Source organism: Rhinolophus ferrumequinum, chromosome 19 (genome assembly GCF_004115265.2).
Source record: "Rhinolophus ferrumequinum isolate MPI-CBG mRhiFer1 chromosome 19, mRhiFer1_v1.p, whole genome shotgun sequence".
NCBI classification, from domain to species: Eukaryota; Metazoa; Chordata; class Mammalia; order Chiroptera; family Rhinolophidae; genus Rhinolophus; species Rhinolophus ferrumequinum.
Window position 1 is genome coordinate 18,865,449 of NC_046302.1, and position 16,994 is coordinate 18,882,442.

Genomic DNA, 16,994 nt, shown 5'->3' on the forward strand with positions numbered 1-16,994 from the left:
TGTAAGCCTTTGGTTAATGGTTAGAGAGCTTAAAAGGATATGTTAGAGAGTCTTTTTCCAGCTTTCTAGTTGCTTTCTGGGAAGAGGATTTGTCAACTTCCTCATTCTGTCATGCTGGAAGTCAATATGTTAACTACTCTTCACATTCTGCTGGAATTAGAATTATTAGTACTGTTATAAAGTAGACCATGCAGATGAAAATATCACTGTGAAATCTGATTTTCAAAGAAAAAAGTTTGCCTTTGTTTTCTAGGGAGGAAAAAATCAACCAACCAACAAAAAGATGACTAAAGGAACAAGTTTAAATAATTATTTCATTAGATTAAATTAATTAAGAAATGTCACTCCTTGGAAGCAGCACCGAGGGCCCTGTGACTTGACTCCTTCCCAGACATCAGAGAACTGAAATGCTCCACCAGAAGGAAGCTAGTCGCAAAGCATTTCAGTTAAGATCCTGTGTCCCACAGCTGCTTTTCTGGTTCTTCTTACTTTCCTACCTCTCTATCTTACGCTTCAACCATGGTCAATTAGATACACAATGGGCATTCTTAAAATACCCCCTTTTTTGAAAGCTTCATCAAAGTCCCCCAATCTGGCCATTTACCTATTTTCCTTTCTCTATCACCTCTGATAAACTGAGACCTCTTGGACAAGTCACTTGAGTTCTGGATACCCTCACAGTTCCCAGGAAGGATGATAAGAACTGCCCCGAGGCATCCAGGAGTCTAGTCTATTAGAACTAGAGAAGCCTTAGAGGTGTTTCTGGCAAAACCTCTCAGGCTCAGATGGGGAAATCAAGACTCAGGGATGTTAAGGGGCTTACCCAGGTGACCTTCCAGGAGCATCATAAAGATGATGTCATGCTAATAAAATAGGCGGACGGTCTCAGAAATTGTTACCTGAATGAGTGAAAGATGAGGCCCACGGCCAGTGATGAGAAATGATTTCACGAATCTCAAACCTGACATTACACAGGCTTTGAGAACACTGGACACAGAGGCTTCTGAGATCAATGTTTCCCATCCCTCCCTTTTCTCTTACCTTAGCAAAGAAAATCCAGGCTGCACACTGCCCTGGAGCCATAAGGCTTTTCAGCTTCACTGTGCTGAACATGAGAAAGAATCCCAAAAATCCACTGGAAGAAAATATTCTTTTGTTAGTGAGGTTTATCTTCCTTTAGTCAATAGGTAACTATTTTGTGTTATATTTACCGGTCAATTTCTAATTATTATATATCTGTTGCATCTGTGTTTTCCAATGATCTTTGGATAAAACACCCCAAAATTTAAAACCCATTAAGCTCTACTTTTCTAAGGAGGTATAATGAGAGCATTTACTGGAGGTGGGAAGGAGGTATAGAAATTTGGGAGGTCTCTGGTTAAATCATGAAAGAAAAAGAAAAACTACAAGAAAACATGGAGGGCAATACACCCTGCTTCCTCCTATATTACTTCTTGAGCTTGGTGCTTACCAGAGTAGAGCTTCAATTTTTTCAAGAGGAACAAACTGCCAGGAAAAGAATTCCACAAGTAAACTCACCATATGAGGGCAGAGGGTCTGCACTGGCCCATGGGTTCAAGGTAAGACTCTCAAAGAAAGGCTGGCTCCATAACAGAGGTCCCTGAAACCAGGCTGACCTACACAGAAGTGGTGCTTTGGGAACGATGTCTAATCCCCTGTATGTGACCTGAAAGAGCTCCCCAGAAGGGAGCCTAAGGGTGGGGTAGCATTTCAGGGGCTATTCAGAAGTCTGCATCAGCAAGGCACTGACACAGCAGTGGATAGGGAAACAGTGGCCCTCGTTGGAACCATTTTCAGAAGTGTCACTGTGTGGTCAAAGCCAAAGCAAAGGGACTCCAAACAGAATGGTCACTCTTCCTGGCATTTGGCAGCAGGGCTATTGGGGAAAAGAGTGTGGAGACAGACTCCATGATAGAGGTTGACTTCCTGCAAATAAATGCAAGTAGGGACCTGAGTGTGACGTTTCTTTGGAATTGAACATAGAAAAGCAAGAAACATGACTGGAGTTGTACCCCAAACCAGAGAGGCAGGTCTTATGACCTGTACCTATTTGTGCTCCCAGGGCTAGAGTGCCACTGCCATCTGACCTTTATTATAGACACTGGTGTGTGGCTCCAACTAAGACCATGAGCCGTGAGAGGGCAGGGCCCAATCTTGGGCTTTTCTATTTTCCCCAACAGAGCCAAGCATGGAGCCTTGGTCATCGTAGGTATTATATCAGTGTTTGACAGGCTTACTTGGAAGCAGCTTGAATTGAACTAAACACACCGAAAGCCAAATTTCACAGAAATGTGTGCCGTCACTTCATTAGGTTAGATGAGTTCACAGCCACATTCTTGGGGCAGGACCAGAGATAGGCTTTAGGCTTTCCTGTGTGTATATCAATCTGTTTGGCGTGGATGACCTGCAAAGTTCACTCAGATTTGCATCTGCAGGCATGGAAGGCCTGGCAGCTATGGACTAAGATATTGAGTCACTCCCACCTGAAAGGCAAGGAGGCCCTTGTGGGTAAGTAGCAGGCTGGAAATCACGTGACCTAGATTCCTCTTCTTGGCTGTGCTCACTGGTCCTTGTGACCTTGACCAAATACCCCCTTTTCCATTTCTTTCTTGCCTGAGGTTCTATGTTCTTAAAGTAGGAAGAAGCGTATCGGTCCTCCTCCTACCTTATGGAAATCAGAGATTTTCAGAACAGAAAGTTTCCCCAATCCCAGTTCCACTTCATTAACAAGCAAACTGAGGCACAGGCACAATTGTAACCCAGGCTTCCTGGCTTATTTCAGCAGTTCTCTACGACTCTTCAAACCTCATCATGGATGCTTCTGACCAGAGAGAGATGCTCTAGGCGCCCATGGCTGTGAGGTTGGGAGAAGAAACTAAGGCAGCCAGCACTCCAGGACTCTCCCGGGTGGCATCCACCCATGTCCAAGAAGGTAACACCTTCACAGGAGCCTGTCCAATCTCCAATACCTCCTTCTCCTCCAGTCTTTTTCTCTCCTGTCCACCTCCAGCCAGAGGAAGGGCAGGATTCCATGTTGCCCTATCCCCTCAGCACAGACGCTCTACTAGAACTGAGCTACTCCTGTTGTGTGACCAACATGCTTACGAACGCATCCACAATTCGTTCCCATCACTTGACTTGTATGTCTGTGAATCGCTTCTAAATTACTCACGGATCCCTTGTTTTTCTCCTTCCATTTTCAGTTCTTTGCTATGGAGGCAAATCTTAAAAGCAATGGGAAGACCCCAGAAGTGAAAGAGCCTGGGCTCCTTGTTAATGGGGTGTCAGGGTCATGGCTACTACTCTATCATCAGGTCTCCATAACCCCTTCTGAGCTCTCCTAGAACTTTCTGAAGGTGACACTCTTAGTCTGAGGTATGGTCATGGAGGAGCCAACAAGATGAGATGGGGAAAACCAACACGTTCTTAAAAGAGGTGAAGCTTTGTACTGAAGCCATGGGGTAAAATGTAACAGAGTTAAATCAATTCAAATAAAGATTTTCAAATCTTTCAAATAAAAAACACTGGTTTTTCATGTTGGGTTATGAGAAAGTTACAGATTAACAGGGGACAGAAAAGGAAACAGCAAGTCACCCCCACAGAGCGAACATCAACAGGCTGTGATCTGTATTGCTCTGTTCCAAACAACCAAACAACGGATGCTTTCTCCTCCACACCCTGTTTGCTTGTGCTGCCACATAACTGACCCAAAGGGAAACAAGTCCATGGGCACCGGAGCAGCACTAACACTCATACCGCACAATCCTAGCTAACAGTCAAGTGACAAAGCCTGACCAAATTGAGAGGAACTGGGAAGATGAATTCTGTGAGTGTTCTCCCTAGACTTTTTTGAGGATGATAAAGAAATCATTCTGAGGCTCAAATACAGAAGCAAATTATAGTATTGATTTTTTTTTTTTTGTCCTAACATACTCCCATCAAAAACAGGACCCAGCTACATATCAGCTTTTTGATTCTCTGTAAAGAATCACCGCTTCATAAGGCACAGTCCTATATAGGTGGGGATAGGTGGTCTGACTTTTAGATAGCAATTGCTCATGGTTTGTGGACATTCTATTTGAGGTACACCTGAGCAGGTAATAATAAAGGCCATCATTTACTATGCCAGGCACAATACTGAGGGCTTTTTATACCTTATTTAATACATACAACAACCCTGCATTGGCATTATTTTTCCATTTTACAGATGAGAAAACTAAACTAAGGCTTCGGAAAACTAGGATAACTTGGGAAAACTAGGATAATTCAGAAACAGCAAGGTGAGAATTCAACCCAAGTCTGGTCTTTCCGCCATATAATCTTATCAGAACACATTTTGAGATTGCCCACCGAAGCCTTTCCATGTCTGAGCATAATAAAGTTCAGTAAAGTAGCAATTATGGCAGGAAAAGGGAAATTGGATGAGGATGAATTTCTGTGTATCTAATTCTATCCATTGAATTGATCTACATCCCTGAGTACTTTTCAAGTACTGCACCTTGTTGTCTAGACATCTCTTAGTCAATGGTTTCCAAAATCTGTTTCTCATAGTCTTGGGGTTCAGTTGAGGTTTTTTGGAGGTGGCCTTTCAGGAGTAAGAGGGAAGCCAACGTGGTAGTTAAAAGGGTAGGACTGGGGACCCAAACGTTCTCTTGAACTGAACCAATTTCATCGGTTTTATATACTGAAGTTCTGTTTAAGAATTGCTTGTGGAGAAAAAAAAAGTGTGGGAATCCTACCTCTTCCACAAGTTAGAAAACCACTGCTTTGGATGAGGAACTCCTACAGGACACGGGTCCTCACAGGCGTCAGGCCCTAAGCACCTGAGGGTATTCATAACCACCCACTGATGGCCTGGGGGATGCTGCCACGCCTGCACCCTCCACCACTCTGCCACTTACTCGGATAACCAGCAGTGACCCTGGACTTCACTGAAACAAAGACACAGCTGAGAGTACAGAAATGTACAAACTAATAGCGTAAGGGTTTTATGAGTTAAGATTACCTGGCACAGCAGCTGCCATGGAATCTGTAGAAATACAGGAACGGAAAGTCCCGGACGCTGAAGAGATCACCTAAGTGGCACAGCAAGAGTGAAACAATGGTCCACACAGCCCACATGCCCCCAGCTCCCCTGGAATCGCAAGGTTAGGGTCTTTAGCACAGCAGCGCTCTGAGTGTTGAGCTGCCCAGCATTGAGTTCACACTGGCATTCCTAGGGTTTCTATGTTACTGGCATGTTCTGATAATAATAATAATATGGTAATAATGCCCATTTAGTGAGAGTCTGTCCTGGGCAGGGCCCCATGCTAAATGCTTTATGTACATTCTCTTTCAATCCTTGTAACAACTCTGTGTTTTATTCTCCCCATTTTAACTAGAGCTCAGAGAAGCGATATGCCTAAGATTGCACAACTCTTGGACTGTGCAGCCACAATGTGAACCCCTGTCACTCTGAACCCTAGGAACTTTCCTCTTCACCAGGCAGCCACAGTGTGGGACAAAAAGAATCTTTTTTTAAGAAAAGATTCTTCTATTCTTCTCTGCCTTATATCTAAAAAAAGAATATGAATGCATGCCTCTGACATCTTTTTTCATTTTTGTGTTTAATTACTGCACAAACAGCACAGGGGCCAGACCGACCGTGCATGTTCATTTTAGTTTAAGGTCCAAAGGGTACATTTATTTCTAGTGAAGTAAGTTCATTCTTTTAGTTCCACTTGGTGCAAGAGGAAATAATCACACATATTGGCTGCTTCCCTCTCTGGAATTTGAACTTGGTCACAAATAAGAAGTCAGGAGATTAAAAAAGCAGAAAGCCTTCCAAAAATGTCCAGGGAAAAGGAATTAAGCATTTCCACAGCAGAGAGCTTAATCCTTCCAAATCTGGAATTTCTGAAACACCGGAGGTGCCAGGTCTTCCAGGTCCCCAACCTTGGTCTGTTCGTTAGTGCTGGATGGACTGGAGCAAGAAGGGTTGATTTTTATCATTATTCATAGTATGTTAGGTGTGCAGTGGGACGTATAGGCAATATTGGCTTCATCACTACACTTATTAACCAAAAGTTTCAGGACAAAAGACACAGCGGCATGCTACACTTCCTCGGAGACCTAAACGATTCCGAATGATTCAACCATCTAGTGTTGGGAAAGAAGGTTCTGAATTCCAGTTCTTTGCAGGGTTGTTTGTTTGTTTTTAAATTATGACTGTTGTTTCTTTGTTTCATTTGTGCCGATGTGTGTGTGTTTTACTAATCGTGGGATCTGGTTTTTGTGTAGCCCAAGAAGAGGTTAAGAGTTCTTGTCATCTTTCTGCCATGATTCCACTGAGTACCTTTATCATGTCCTGGGGACCTATGTTGGTAGAGGGAGTTTGTAAACAACATCAGAAGGCTCAGACGTCTAGGGCATAAGAGCACCACCATCTGAGGTCTCTTTTCCCACAGAAACAACAGCCGAGGTAACCCTAGACACAGCCATCGTAGAGGGCGGCCAGAGCCCTCTGTTCAGGCAGAAAAAGGGACATTGTGGAGGATTTGCTCTCTGTCTCTTCGGCAGCTGTTGGATCTTGGCCCTTTCCCAATTTCCCTCTCAGTGTGAGAGAAACTGCAGCGCCGTCAGTGTGATAATGAAGAACGGGCAGAGAAGGAGATAAATTAAATGCAGGACCTCGAGATTGCTTGGGCGCTGCCTCCTCTCAAGCACCCAGTCTTCCATCAGAAACACTCCAGGGAGACGAGCTAGACTCCTGATGCATGGGCAACCTTTACAGCCCAGCCCAGGCTGTGGAGGGGTCAGAGGTAGACAGGGAGGGAGGAGCATAAAGAAAAAGTCACCATCTTAGAATTGACCACTTAGGTTATAACCTTCACCCAAATCCTGAAAATTGATCCTATAAATTATTGAGAGAGTGAGAGAGTATAGCTCGTTCTTATCTTTGAGCCATTTCTAAACCCTCTACACATTTTTTACATAGCACTTAGCTGACTCCATGTCTCTTTCTCCTTCTAGAACTATCAAGTCCTTGAGAACAGGGACTCCATCTTACTCATCACCTGTATTCACTGTATTAGGACCACCCCTGACATATCATAAGCACCACGGAACTGAGAGTATCTGAGAGACCTAAACCCTCCTGCTTTTCCTGGAGAGAATGTTCCAAATACTTTCCAGTTGAATATGCTGGTCCTCAATTTCAAACCAACCCAAAATGCTTGCCTTCTGATGCCTTCAGCCTGCCTCCTCTTTCACTAACGTAGCACTCTTAAATAAACAGAGTCCATACCACCCTCTAAGCAGCAAAGGCTAACGATTGTGCTACAAATAGCCCTGAAGCTGTTGTAGTGTGTGCTGGCTGACCCCAACTACAGGAGGACTAAATCCAGAAACTTAAAATATTTGTAAAGATACTCACAAAACAACACTCCTGCAACATCTAGTGCAGAATGCACAATTTAAGCACAAATTAAGTGGTTCAAGAATTGTAAACATGTTTTGTGGTATCAACATGCAGCTGATGCAATAAAGTCTGGATTGAGCCTTCATTCCTGGACCCTGCAGTTAAAATTCCGTTGGCTCTCTGAGTGAGGGAGTGAATCCATTTCTCTGAAGGTTACAGAGCATGGAATTGCCGCATTCAAGACTAATTAATATTTGAATATGAAGAAAATTTCCTCTCACCATCACCACAGTTCAGCCCTCAGAACTGACAGGAAAAAGGGAAGGTTAGTTCCAAGACGTGATTAATGCTGCTTGCTTTATCTCACACAGAGTAATGGACACACCAGGTAACAAGGTCATTGCTGGGTCACATTCCTGTGGCTCTCCCTGCTCTGGTGCCTTGAGATTCTCTCTCTTAACGCCAAAGCAGAGGGGCCCCGTAGAAATACGAACGCAAACTTTCAAACACGAGAAGAATCTCTCTTCTTTATTACTGCTTAAAACAGTCCAAAGGGAATCAAGGTTCCCAGATTCTTGGAGCCTCTACATGAACCAAGAGGTTGAGAGATCAGAGGAGGAGATAGATTCCACTCACCAATAAGGAAACCCAGTGCCAAAAGGGGAAAAAGTGGCAGGGCTAGTGCCCAGGACATGGAGAACTATCGACATGATCCCTGCCATCACGTCCCAATGCATTCCAAAGGTTATGACCCAAAGCCATATCATCTGCATCTACAAGACAGCTTATCTTTCTAGTCACTCATCATGAGTGAATGAAAAGGGCAGTTTAGTTAAAATGCTACTGAGAGACCAGGATCCACCCACTAGAATAGCTAAAGTATGACTGACAACACCAAACGTTGATGAAGATGTGGAGCAACTGGAACTCTCATATATTACTGGGTAGGAGTGTAAAATGGTACAACACATTAGAAAACTGGCACTTTCCTTAAAAGTTAACTATACATCTATTCTGAGACCCAGAAATCCTATTCCTAGGTATTAATATTTATCCAAGAGATAGAAAAACAAAATCCACAAAAAGCCTTGTATAAGGATGTTCACAGAAGCTTTATTCATGACAGCCCAAAACCTGGAAACAGCCCAGGTGGACATCAACAGGTGAATAGATAAAGAAAACATAGCATATTCCCATAATGAGAAGAGATTGGTGGTTGCCAGAAGTGAGGGATGGGAGGTGGGTGAAATGAGTGAAGGTAGTCAAAAGGTACAAACTTCCAGGTGTAAGATAAGTAAGTCCTGGAGATGTAATGTACAGTGAGGTAACTATAGAGTACAGCGAGGTAACAAAACAGTACTTAACAATACTGTATTGTAGTGCGGTGTGTAAATGTCTAATCATTACGTTGTTTTATACACCTGAAACTAATAATAAAAAAAACCCCACAATACTGTATTGTATATTTGAAAGTTGATAAGATAGTAGATCTCAAAAGCTCTCATCATAAGAAAAAAGAACCTGTAACTATGTGTGGTGATGGATGTTAACTAAACTTAGTATGGCGATCATTTTACAATATATACACATATCAAATCGTTTATGTTGTACACCTAAAACAAATACAATGTTAAATGTCAACTACATTTCATTTTTTAAAAAGCCTGAACAGTCTCTTTTCATGTGGATTTTACAAGCAGCTTCCCTACTCTAGCCAAGATTGTTCTGTTACTCAACAGACCTCATCAAGGCAGGCACTCAAGGACTAACCCCAGAGCTATCAAAGTTTCAAGTCAATGGCGCTCCACTAACAGGAGGTGAAAGGAGAAACAGACATACCTGTGGTTAAGGTACCTTGACACACAATTTGTAATAGTTCTATAGGAAAGCAACAAATGTGATCATGGTGACCACACAGAGCCCTTTTATAAAAAGAGTGCCTTTATGTTACTTAATACACATAGTAGTAGGTGTGGGATGTTCATGGGTTAGATACTGAACTTGGTGCTGGTATAGATGGAAATCACCAGCTTCTGCTGGAAGGCTGCCACCAGCGTGTACGGAACCCCACACCCACTTCCCCAGCGCCTTTGCCAGAGCCCTGCTGTGAGGGCTGCCAAGGCCCGCAGGACTTCACTGGGGAGCCTCATCCACTTACAGCAAGAAAAGCCAAGGCCGCCTCTGCTATTGACACCAGGTCACTGACAGGCTCATCAGTCCAGCAAAATCCTTCTCAGAAGCCAGCGCTCTATACCTGGTCTCTTCAATGATACCACCTCAACTACCTGAAATGAAAACTGCAACAAACCAAAGACGCAGCCAGGAATCCTTCCAGTACCCAGCCTCTCTCTGATGAAATTCACAGGCTTTACTACTCCCTGAGCTGCCCGCCACAGACCTACCCTGAATCATTCACCACACGATGTGATCAAAGAGAAGGAAAGGCAGGTAAGTGTCTGATGTCCAATGTCCATTCTTTTTTTGAACTTAAAATCTAATTTGTAACAAAATTGATTCTTCTTGCAAATATCCTTTTCTAGCATAAATGATGCATTAAGAGAAAAGTAATTCAAACTATCCTTATGAGACATGGGTTAGGATATGTCAAATACAATCTAGAAACATTACCCAAGTTACTACCCACAGTTCCCTAAGGATATGAGGTCAAATAGTCTGAAGCAGCTAAAAACACCCGCAGAAAGCTGTCATTGTTTTGGGCTTGAGAGCTAGAAGGGACTTTAGAAATAATCCAATCCACTTTTCTCATTTTCCAGATAAGAGAACTGAGACCCTGAAGGCTTGGAAAATGCCTTCTGCATAACAAATGGTCAATAAACAGTTGAAGGACCATGGGCAAGAAAACATGTATTTTCAGCCATACCACACTTCATATGACTGCTTTATCTTTGGCATCAACTTCAAAACTTTTCAAAGTGAAAAACCACAATGGAATAGTGTTATTGTGGGTAATTCCTGAATCTGAAAAACAACTAGAGAGTAATTAAGGCAGCGACAGGGTAAACATGAGTTTTAAAACTTGATTTCTTTCATCAGGAATTATGAAGATTGGATGATAGCATGTGATAAAAATGTATAAAAAGATAGCGGTTAGAAATAGGGTGAATTTGAACTTTTTCACCAAATCCTTTAGCACTAGAACCAAAGAGCAATTCTGGATGCTTGAAGAAAGAATTAGGAAACAATGCAAGCACTAGTTTACTCGGTAGCTATGAAACCTGTCTGTACGTCTCAGATTGCACCAGAAGAAAACATACACAACAAAATTCAAGAAATTCCTGGGCAATAACTCTAGAATGGGTTATTAAGAATAGTTTCAGGTCTGTGGGCTGTTTCTAATCCCTGAGTCTGACATCCTGGAAGGTAACCACATTCTTTTATAAAATGTCCCTTAGAGATACAACCAGGTCAGAGCACGGCACTGCATGGGCAATGTAAAACAAACAAACAAACACACAAACAAAATGATGTTTACCTGTGGGATGGGATGCAAATGCCAGGAGCACCACACTGAAAAAGAAACAGCAGAGTAGTGAAGAAAGCTTCTCTGGCACTGAGAAGACAACAATATCCATGTCCAACCATTGTACTTAGAAACAGTGAAATCAGCCTAATCTGCACTGCCTGATCTCCTTCTGCCTAAACCCACCTCCTCAGTGAGAGACGGAGAATCTCCTGAAATGCCTCAGGTTTTGGCAAGAGGGTTGAACCTACCCTGCCAGGGACCGAGGATGCATGCCGGACTCTGAGGGTCAGCCGTGCTGCCAGTGAATATCATGCGCACCTACTCTGCAGAGTATTTGTCAGCGAAACAAAGCGGTCTCGACATTACAAAGACTGCACTCTAAACGCTAGCTATTGAGTGGGAGATAAGTCGATTTTCGCCACAAAATTAACTGCATAGAAGTCCAAGAAGGTAACCACAAAACATCCATCCCACCCACCATGTGCCTGAAAACTACCGGGACGGATTTGCAATTGATGCCAAAAAGGATGAAAAGGAGACGAGGGGCATTCGTTTTACGTGGGTCGTATTCATGCTCGGCTTCCTCCCAACTTCCAGTGCCCGGGTATGGCGTCTGCACACTTCTCTAAGCCCACCTTCTATACTCTTCCATCACAACTCCATGCCATCCAGGCAGCTGCTCCAGTTAAAGTTTTTATACAACTATGGGAGGGAATTTTTCTTTTTAAGTGCTGGATGGCCTGCTCTGATTCTTAACCCTGACTGCACATCAGAATAGCCCAACATGTGGGCCTAAGTTAGAATTTCCGAGGGTACGGTCCCGGCATCAGTTGTTTTACCTTGTGATGGCCCCTGGGGCTCTAAAGAGCACTAGGACTGAGAACCATAGCAACAAATCTCTAGTGGGTGACACTGTAGACCGTGTGGAGGACGACGGTTCTGAAGAGGGAAACCACCGCTAGCTCGTCAGCCCTGCCTCGCTCTGGGTTATTCCCTGGCACCATTTCTGTTTTGCTCAGGCTCTTCCTTTGTTCTAGCTCTAAAGCACAGGTTATCTGATGGAAAGAGGCGGAGGGAGAGGAGGCTCAGAAGGAAGAACAGAGAACAGCCACATGTCTGGCTATTCAGAAATTGCAGGTTTGTATGACAGGGTTTACATGTAGCTATAGAAACCACACACACTACTAACGAGACTGGAGACTTTCTGTCTTTTGCTTGCCGTCTCTTCTTTCTTTGGTAAACCCATACTCCATTATTTTATCTCACTGGACCCCCTTTTTGGTTATAACTTCAGCAGTGGAAGTTATTGCTCCTGTGGCAGGCTATGAGGGGCACATTTCCATCCCCAAACATCTCCCAGGGCTTGCCATGATACCCTAAATCCCATCACTGGCATCACCCGAAAGAGTGACCCTGAAGTAAAATACTAGGGAGTAAAAATAAGAAGAAATAATTAAATGAAACAGTTGGGCGCTAATCCCTATTTGAAGTTTGCAAATATAGTGTTACACCACTCCTAATTTGTACACTGTGCCCTCCTCGGGGACAAGAACCATATTTTATTCATCTCTGCCTGGCAGGGCCAGATGTACAGCAGGTGCGCCACATGTTTTCTGAATTGCAATTAATCACTTCTAGGTGTGTTCGTGGTGGGGACATGTTTGAAGAGAAATGTAACTTGAAACCCCCAATAGTACTAAGATTACATATTATATATAAACTCTAATGAAGAAATTACACCAATATAAAAGGCATATCATGCAAGATAAACAGCAGACCTTTTAAATTCATTCACTCAACAAATATTTATTGAGTGCCTAGTAAGTGCCAGGTACTGTTCTAATTTGGGGAACAAAACAAAAAACGTGTTTTGTCCTGTGCTCACGGGAAATAAAATGGGGAAATATGAAAAAAATATAATCTCTACAGGCTAAATGCCAATACATTTTTTTCTGTTTCACAAGTCATACCCGAGAGAATATCTATTTCCCTTTCACACACACAGACACACACACAATTTCAACTGCAAAACAAGGAGGTGGGATACGAGCAGGGAACATTACGGTAATTTTCTATTTAATAGATGAACAGAGACTAGTGTCTGCTTATGTTAAAAAGAAGTGGTGCTAAGTGTACATCAAATAATATGCATTCCTTATAAATTACCTAAATTCCTCAAAATTCTGATCAAAGCCCTACCATTTTTAGACATTCCATCTACGTTCCGCCCCATACATAACTTCTTCTTTCCTCTTTCCTTCATCCTTTCCCCTCTACCATGAGCCTTAGACCTCTATCTATATAAGAAACCCCAAAGAGTCAGGGTCAAGATGCAAATACCTCCTCAAGAAAATAGTGGTACGTGCCAACGTTGAGAACCATCCAACTACTTGGCTGTCTCACAAAAATGAAGAGATCAAATCAGTCATTGGCCGTGGCAGGCAGCGCTCCAGGCCGGCACCTACAAGCACAGATCTCTGAGTGCTGATGCCCTCAGTGTCCAGGGCCCGTGGAAAATTGAATAGCAGCCCTCTTTCTGATTCATACATCTTCCTCACTTGTACTGAAAAACAGACTTGGAATAGAATAGTGGCTTTAGCCAAGGGCTCGGCGTTGGGCTCAGCCAGGAAGCCTCTAGCACCAGGCTCACCAGAAGTGAACACCCTCACCCAGAGTGAAGGAGCTGGAAGGAGGGAGGGAGGGGAACTAGGGGAGGGTCACAAAGGCTCATTTTTCTATCCCCTTATTCTTCTGCTGCTCCTGTTGGCTATAAGTTCTGTGGAGAAAAAGAAATGCCTCAAGGGGCCCAATGTCATAAGAGTCACTTGAAAAGGCAGCTGGTGTGTCTGGGCAGAATGGACGTAATGATTGCTTTCAGCTGAGCACAGAAGAGGCCTCAGCCGTGCTCGGGGTGATTCTCGCTATCAAAAAGGTGTTTTAATAACTACTAAGATATTTATGAGCTTTATCTGCAAATGGAAAATACAGCTCATGTTGAACACTTTCAGCCGAGTAACTTCCTCCAGAAATCAGTGTGACCAAATGCTGAGAGGCACCTCTCCAACCTTGGAGTTCTCTACTGAAGGTAAACTTGGGTTCCCAACAGCAAATCTCACCCTGCTTCTCAATTAGGTCCTGCAGTACACAGTCTGAGACTCCCAAAATCCAAGCATGCTCCCCAGCTATTCCAGTTCGTGGTCAGACCCCTATGCTTTGCTTGGCTTAGGGTAACGGTACAAATGGAAATCCATATACCATATTTAAATACTATAAATCAAGCCTCAAACTTCATCCTACCTGAACAAATATACCTTCAAAACAATCTGAAAGTTCAGATTAAAATTTACAATTCTTGGAGTCCTTGGAGCTTCATGTCAGAATGTGGCAGCATGGGGACATCCAGCCTCTGGCTGCGGTCCTAATGTGCCCCCTTCTCCTCCCACCCCAGGCTCCATCCTGCACCCCGAGGGCTTCACACACTTGTGTGTTGACACCTCAGCCTGCTGTCCACCCTCCAGCCACATCGAACAACCTTTCTTTGGACACCTTTGGGTCTCGGAATGAGTTGGGAAACAGACCCAGGGAGGCCTTGGAATAGAGCTCCGGACCACTTGAGTAGGGAATTCTGGGGCCTAAGCTAGAAGGGAGGTTGTGGGCTCTGGGGAAAAAAATCCCCTTAGACTTCCAGATTCCATATCCCATGGGGAGAGACATGGCCTTCCAAAGTGTGGGGCCAGACAGGGGCCCCTCTTGTCAGGTCTAAGGGCAGGACTGCTATTTGGTTTCCTCAACTTCAGTTATCTCACAAATTATTTAGTTTGCCTTCCTGGCAGGCATATTGGCTCAGAAGTTCCTAATCAAAATATTATTGGAAAATAGAAATCCTTTAGCTCTAGTAGGATATGAGTTACTCTTTGAAAATGTAAATTATATTTTACCTGAATATATAGTTTAAGTACTGCTGGTCGATGTCACTAAAGAATGAGAAAAAAAAAAGGTAAAATGTGAAATAATAAAAGTGTTTTACATACACAAAATCGTCATTATCTTACATTAATAAATTAGATCTACGTATAAGTTATTACATTTATAAATTACCAATAAATAGTATGAAGTGTATACTCAAAACTAGTTCCTGGCTCATTTTTAAAAACCATTTTCTAGTTTTGTACTATCACACACATTTTCACTTGTGGCCGATTATTTCTTACGTGTTCATTTGCCACTTTAATGGAGTGCCAACTACCTCAGGCTACTGGACCATCTTCTAGGGCTATCATATTTAACAAATTAAATCTGAATTTCAGATAAAGAATAATGTTTTAGTATAAGTATGCTGCAAATATTGCATGGGATATACTTACCCTAAAAAAAAGTTATTCACCACTTAATTCAAATTAATTCAAATTTAACTGGCCATCCTGTACCTTATCTGGCAACTCTACTAGCCTTTGCTGCATAAACACTTACTAAAAGAAGAAAAGGTACTGTAGGGACCCAAAGCCACACATCCTCAGAGGACTTATTCTCCCAGGAGTCATTCCCTTCAGACCTTTTCTCTTTAGGCCTTCAGGCCGCCTGTAAGCCAGCCGCCAACAGGCTAATCCAGGGGCCCCGACCTCACAGCTCCAGCCCAACCAAGGCCTGAATTCTCTTCATTTACATTTGTCAAGGCTGGTCCATTGACTGCCCACAACAAAGGTCTCATTTTACTCCAGAACAGAGCTACTGCCTGGGGAGACTGCTGGGTCTTAGTTAAATTAAAAAGGGGTTGGGGAAACAAGTAAAAAAAGAGTTGTACCCTTGAGCTGGAGGAAGTAAACGGGGGCCCAAAACAGATGGTCACATAATTTTTATAAAAACATCACCTAAATGGCTGCCCCTGAAGGAAGAGGGCAGAAACTCCTCTGCTCTTCACACATCGCTGTGGACTGGCATGTTTCTGGTCCTGCTGGACCCAGCCTGGACCATCTCAACAGCAAGACAAAGGGCTCCCGGGCAGAGCCTGCTGCCCCCACTGCAACCCAGACTTGCAGAGTCTCTGGTGGAACAGAAGTAGCTCACGACACTGTGGGTCTCACCCCTTTCCTAAACCAAACAACAACTCACCAAACTTTAAAAGTTTACCTTAATGCATTGGATTTCTGGGATTTCTGTAGTATCCTATAAGCCCCTGAAAATGAAGCAACACGTGTTACTGGCACAGGGCATTCTGCGTCACGGGCTGCCTCCATTTCCAGGGAAGCACAAAATCCTCATGGAGAAGGAACCCTCTTCCCAGAAGGATTTCCCCAGAGCCACCAGGGGGCGACCAACAACACTTTGGAGGTTTTCAAGGAAGAGAATTGCATAATCCCCCATGATAATGCTGGTTAGTACAGAGAGTGCTGGGTGGGAAGGTTTGTGATCAACAGAAGGATACGATTAACAGGAAGCTGTTTGTTTCCTTTGCATGGTGAGCAGGAGAGAGAGAAACACCATTGGATTTCTGAATAGCGTGTAACAAAGTCAGGGCGCTGTATTTTTCCCCTAGGACTACAGACAAAAAACATTCAAAGAATGATCTGAAATATAATCAGATGGTCCTTTCATTTCTCCCACTTACATTTTTTTTTTTTTTTTTTTTTGTATACTGATGAGTGTCTTTGACACAAACTTTTGGATCTCTTCCCACCATTTTTAGAGAAAGCCAACCAGCATTCCACAAGTGGACTTGAGCAAGCAGAGCCCAAGCCGTGGTGAGTTAATGAATGTTTGTCACGAAAAAGAGGAGACTACATTGGAAATGGAAACATTTGAGGAAAAGTCCAAACCAGGAAAATCAAACCAGAAAACGCCCATTTAATTTTAACTCTGACAGGTTGCATTTAATCTTCCTATTGTCCAGAGTCACTAAAAAGTGGATATACATCAAGGTCTAAATAATAAGCCTCACTTATTTAAATAAGCATTCTTTTAAAACTTACCAACACAGAATAAGTGAATTACAGCCCAGAAATATCCATCTGGATCAAACTGTAATACAGGATTAAAAACAAAAATGGCTTTAGGTACAAACAGAAACCAGCATGGCGACAAGAAACGCTAAAC

At 43.1% G+C, this 16,994-nt stretch overlaps 1 protein-coding gene across 4 annotated transcripts in view; it reads right to left on the reverse strand.

The window, feature by feature from the left end:
* Positions 1 to 16,994, reverse strand: part of TMEM241 (transmembrane protein 241) — a 113,336-nt gene that overhangs the window by 46,557 nt on the left and 49,785 nt on the right. For all 4 annotated transcript variants that reach the window (XM_033135723.1, XM_033135721.1, XM_033135722.1 and 1 more), the window contains exons 9-14: positions 16,871 to 16,919; positions 16,032 to 16,077; positions 14,843 to 14,878; positions 10,914 to 10,948; positions 5,027 to 5,096; positions 1,042 to 1,135 (exon numbers count right to left, since the gene is read on the reverse strand). In XM_033135723.1, the coding sequence (XP_032991614.1) occupies positions 1,042 to 1,135; positions 5,027 to 5,096; positions 10,914 to 10,948; positions 14,843 to 14,878; positions 16,032 to 16,077; positions 16,871 to 16,919 (330 nt within the window). The remainder of the gene's footprint in view (positions 1 to 1,041; positions 1,136 to 5,026; positions 5,097 to 10,913; positions 10,949 to 14,842; positions 14,879 to 16,031; positions 16,078 to 16,870; positions 16,920 to 16,994) is intronic.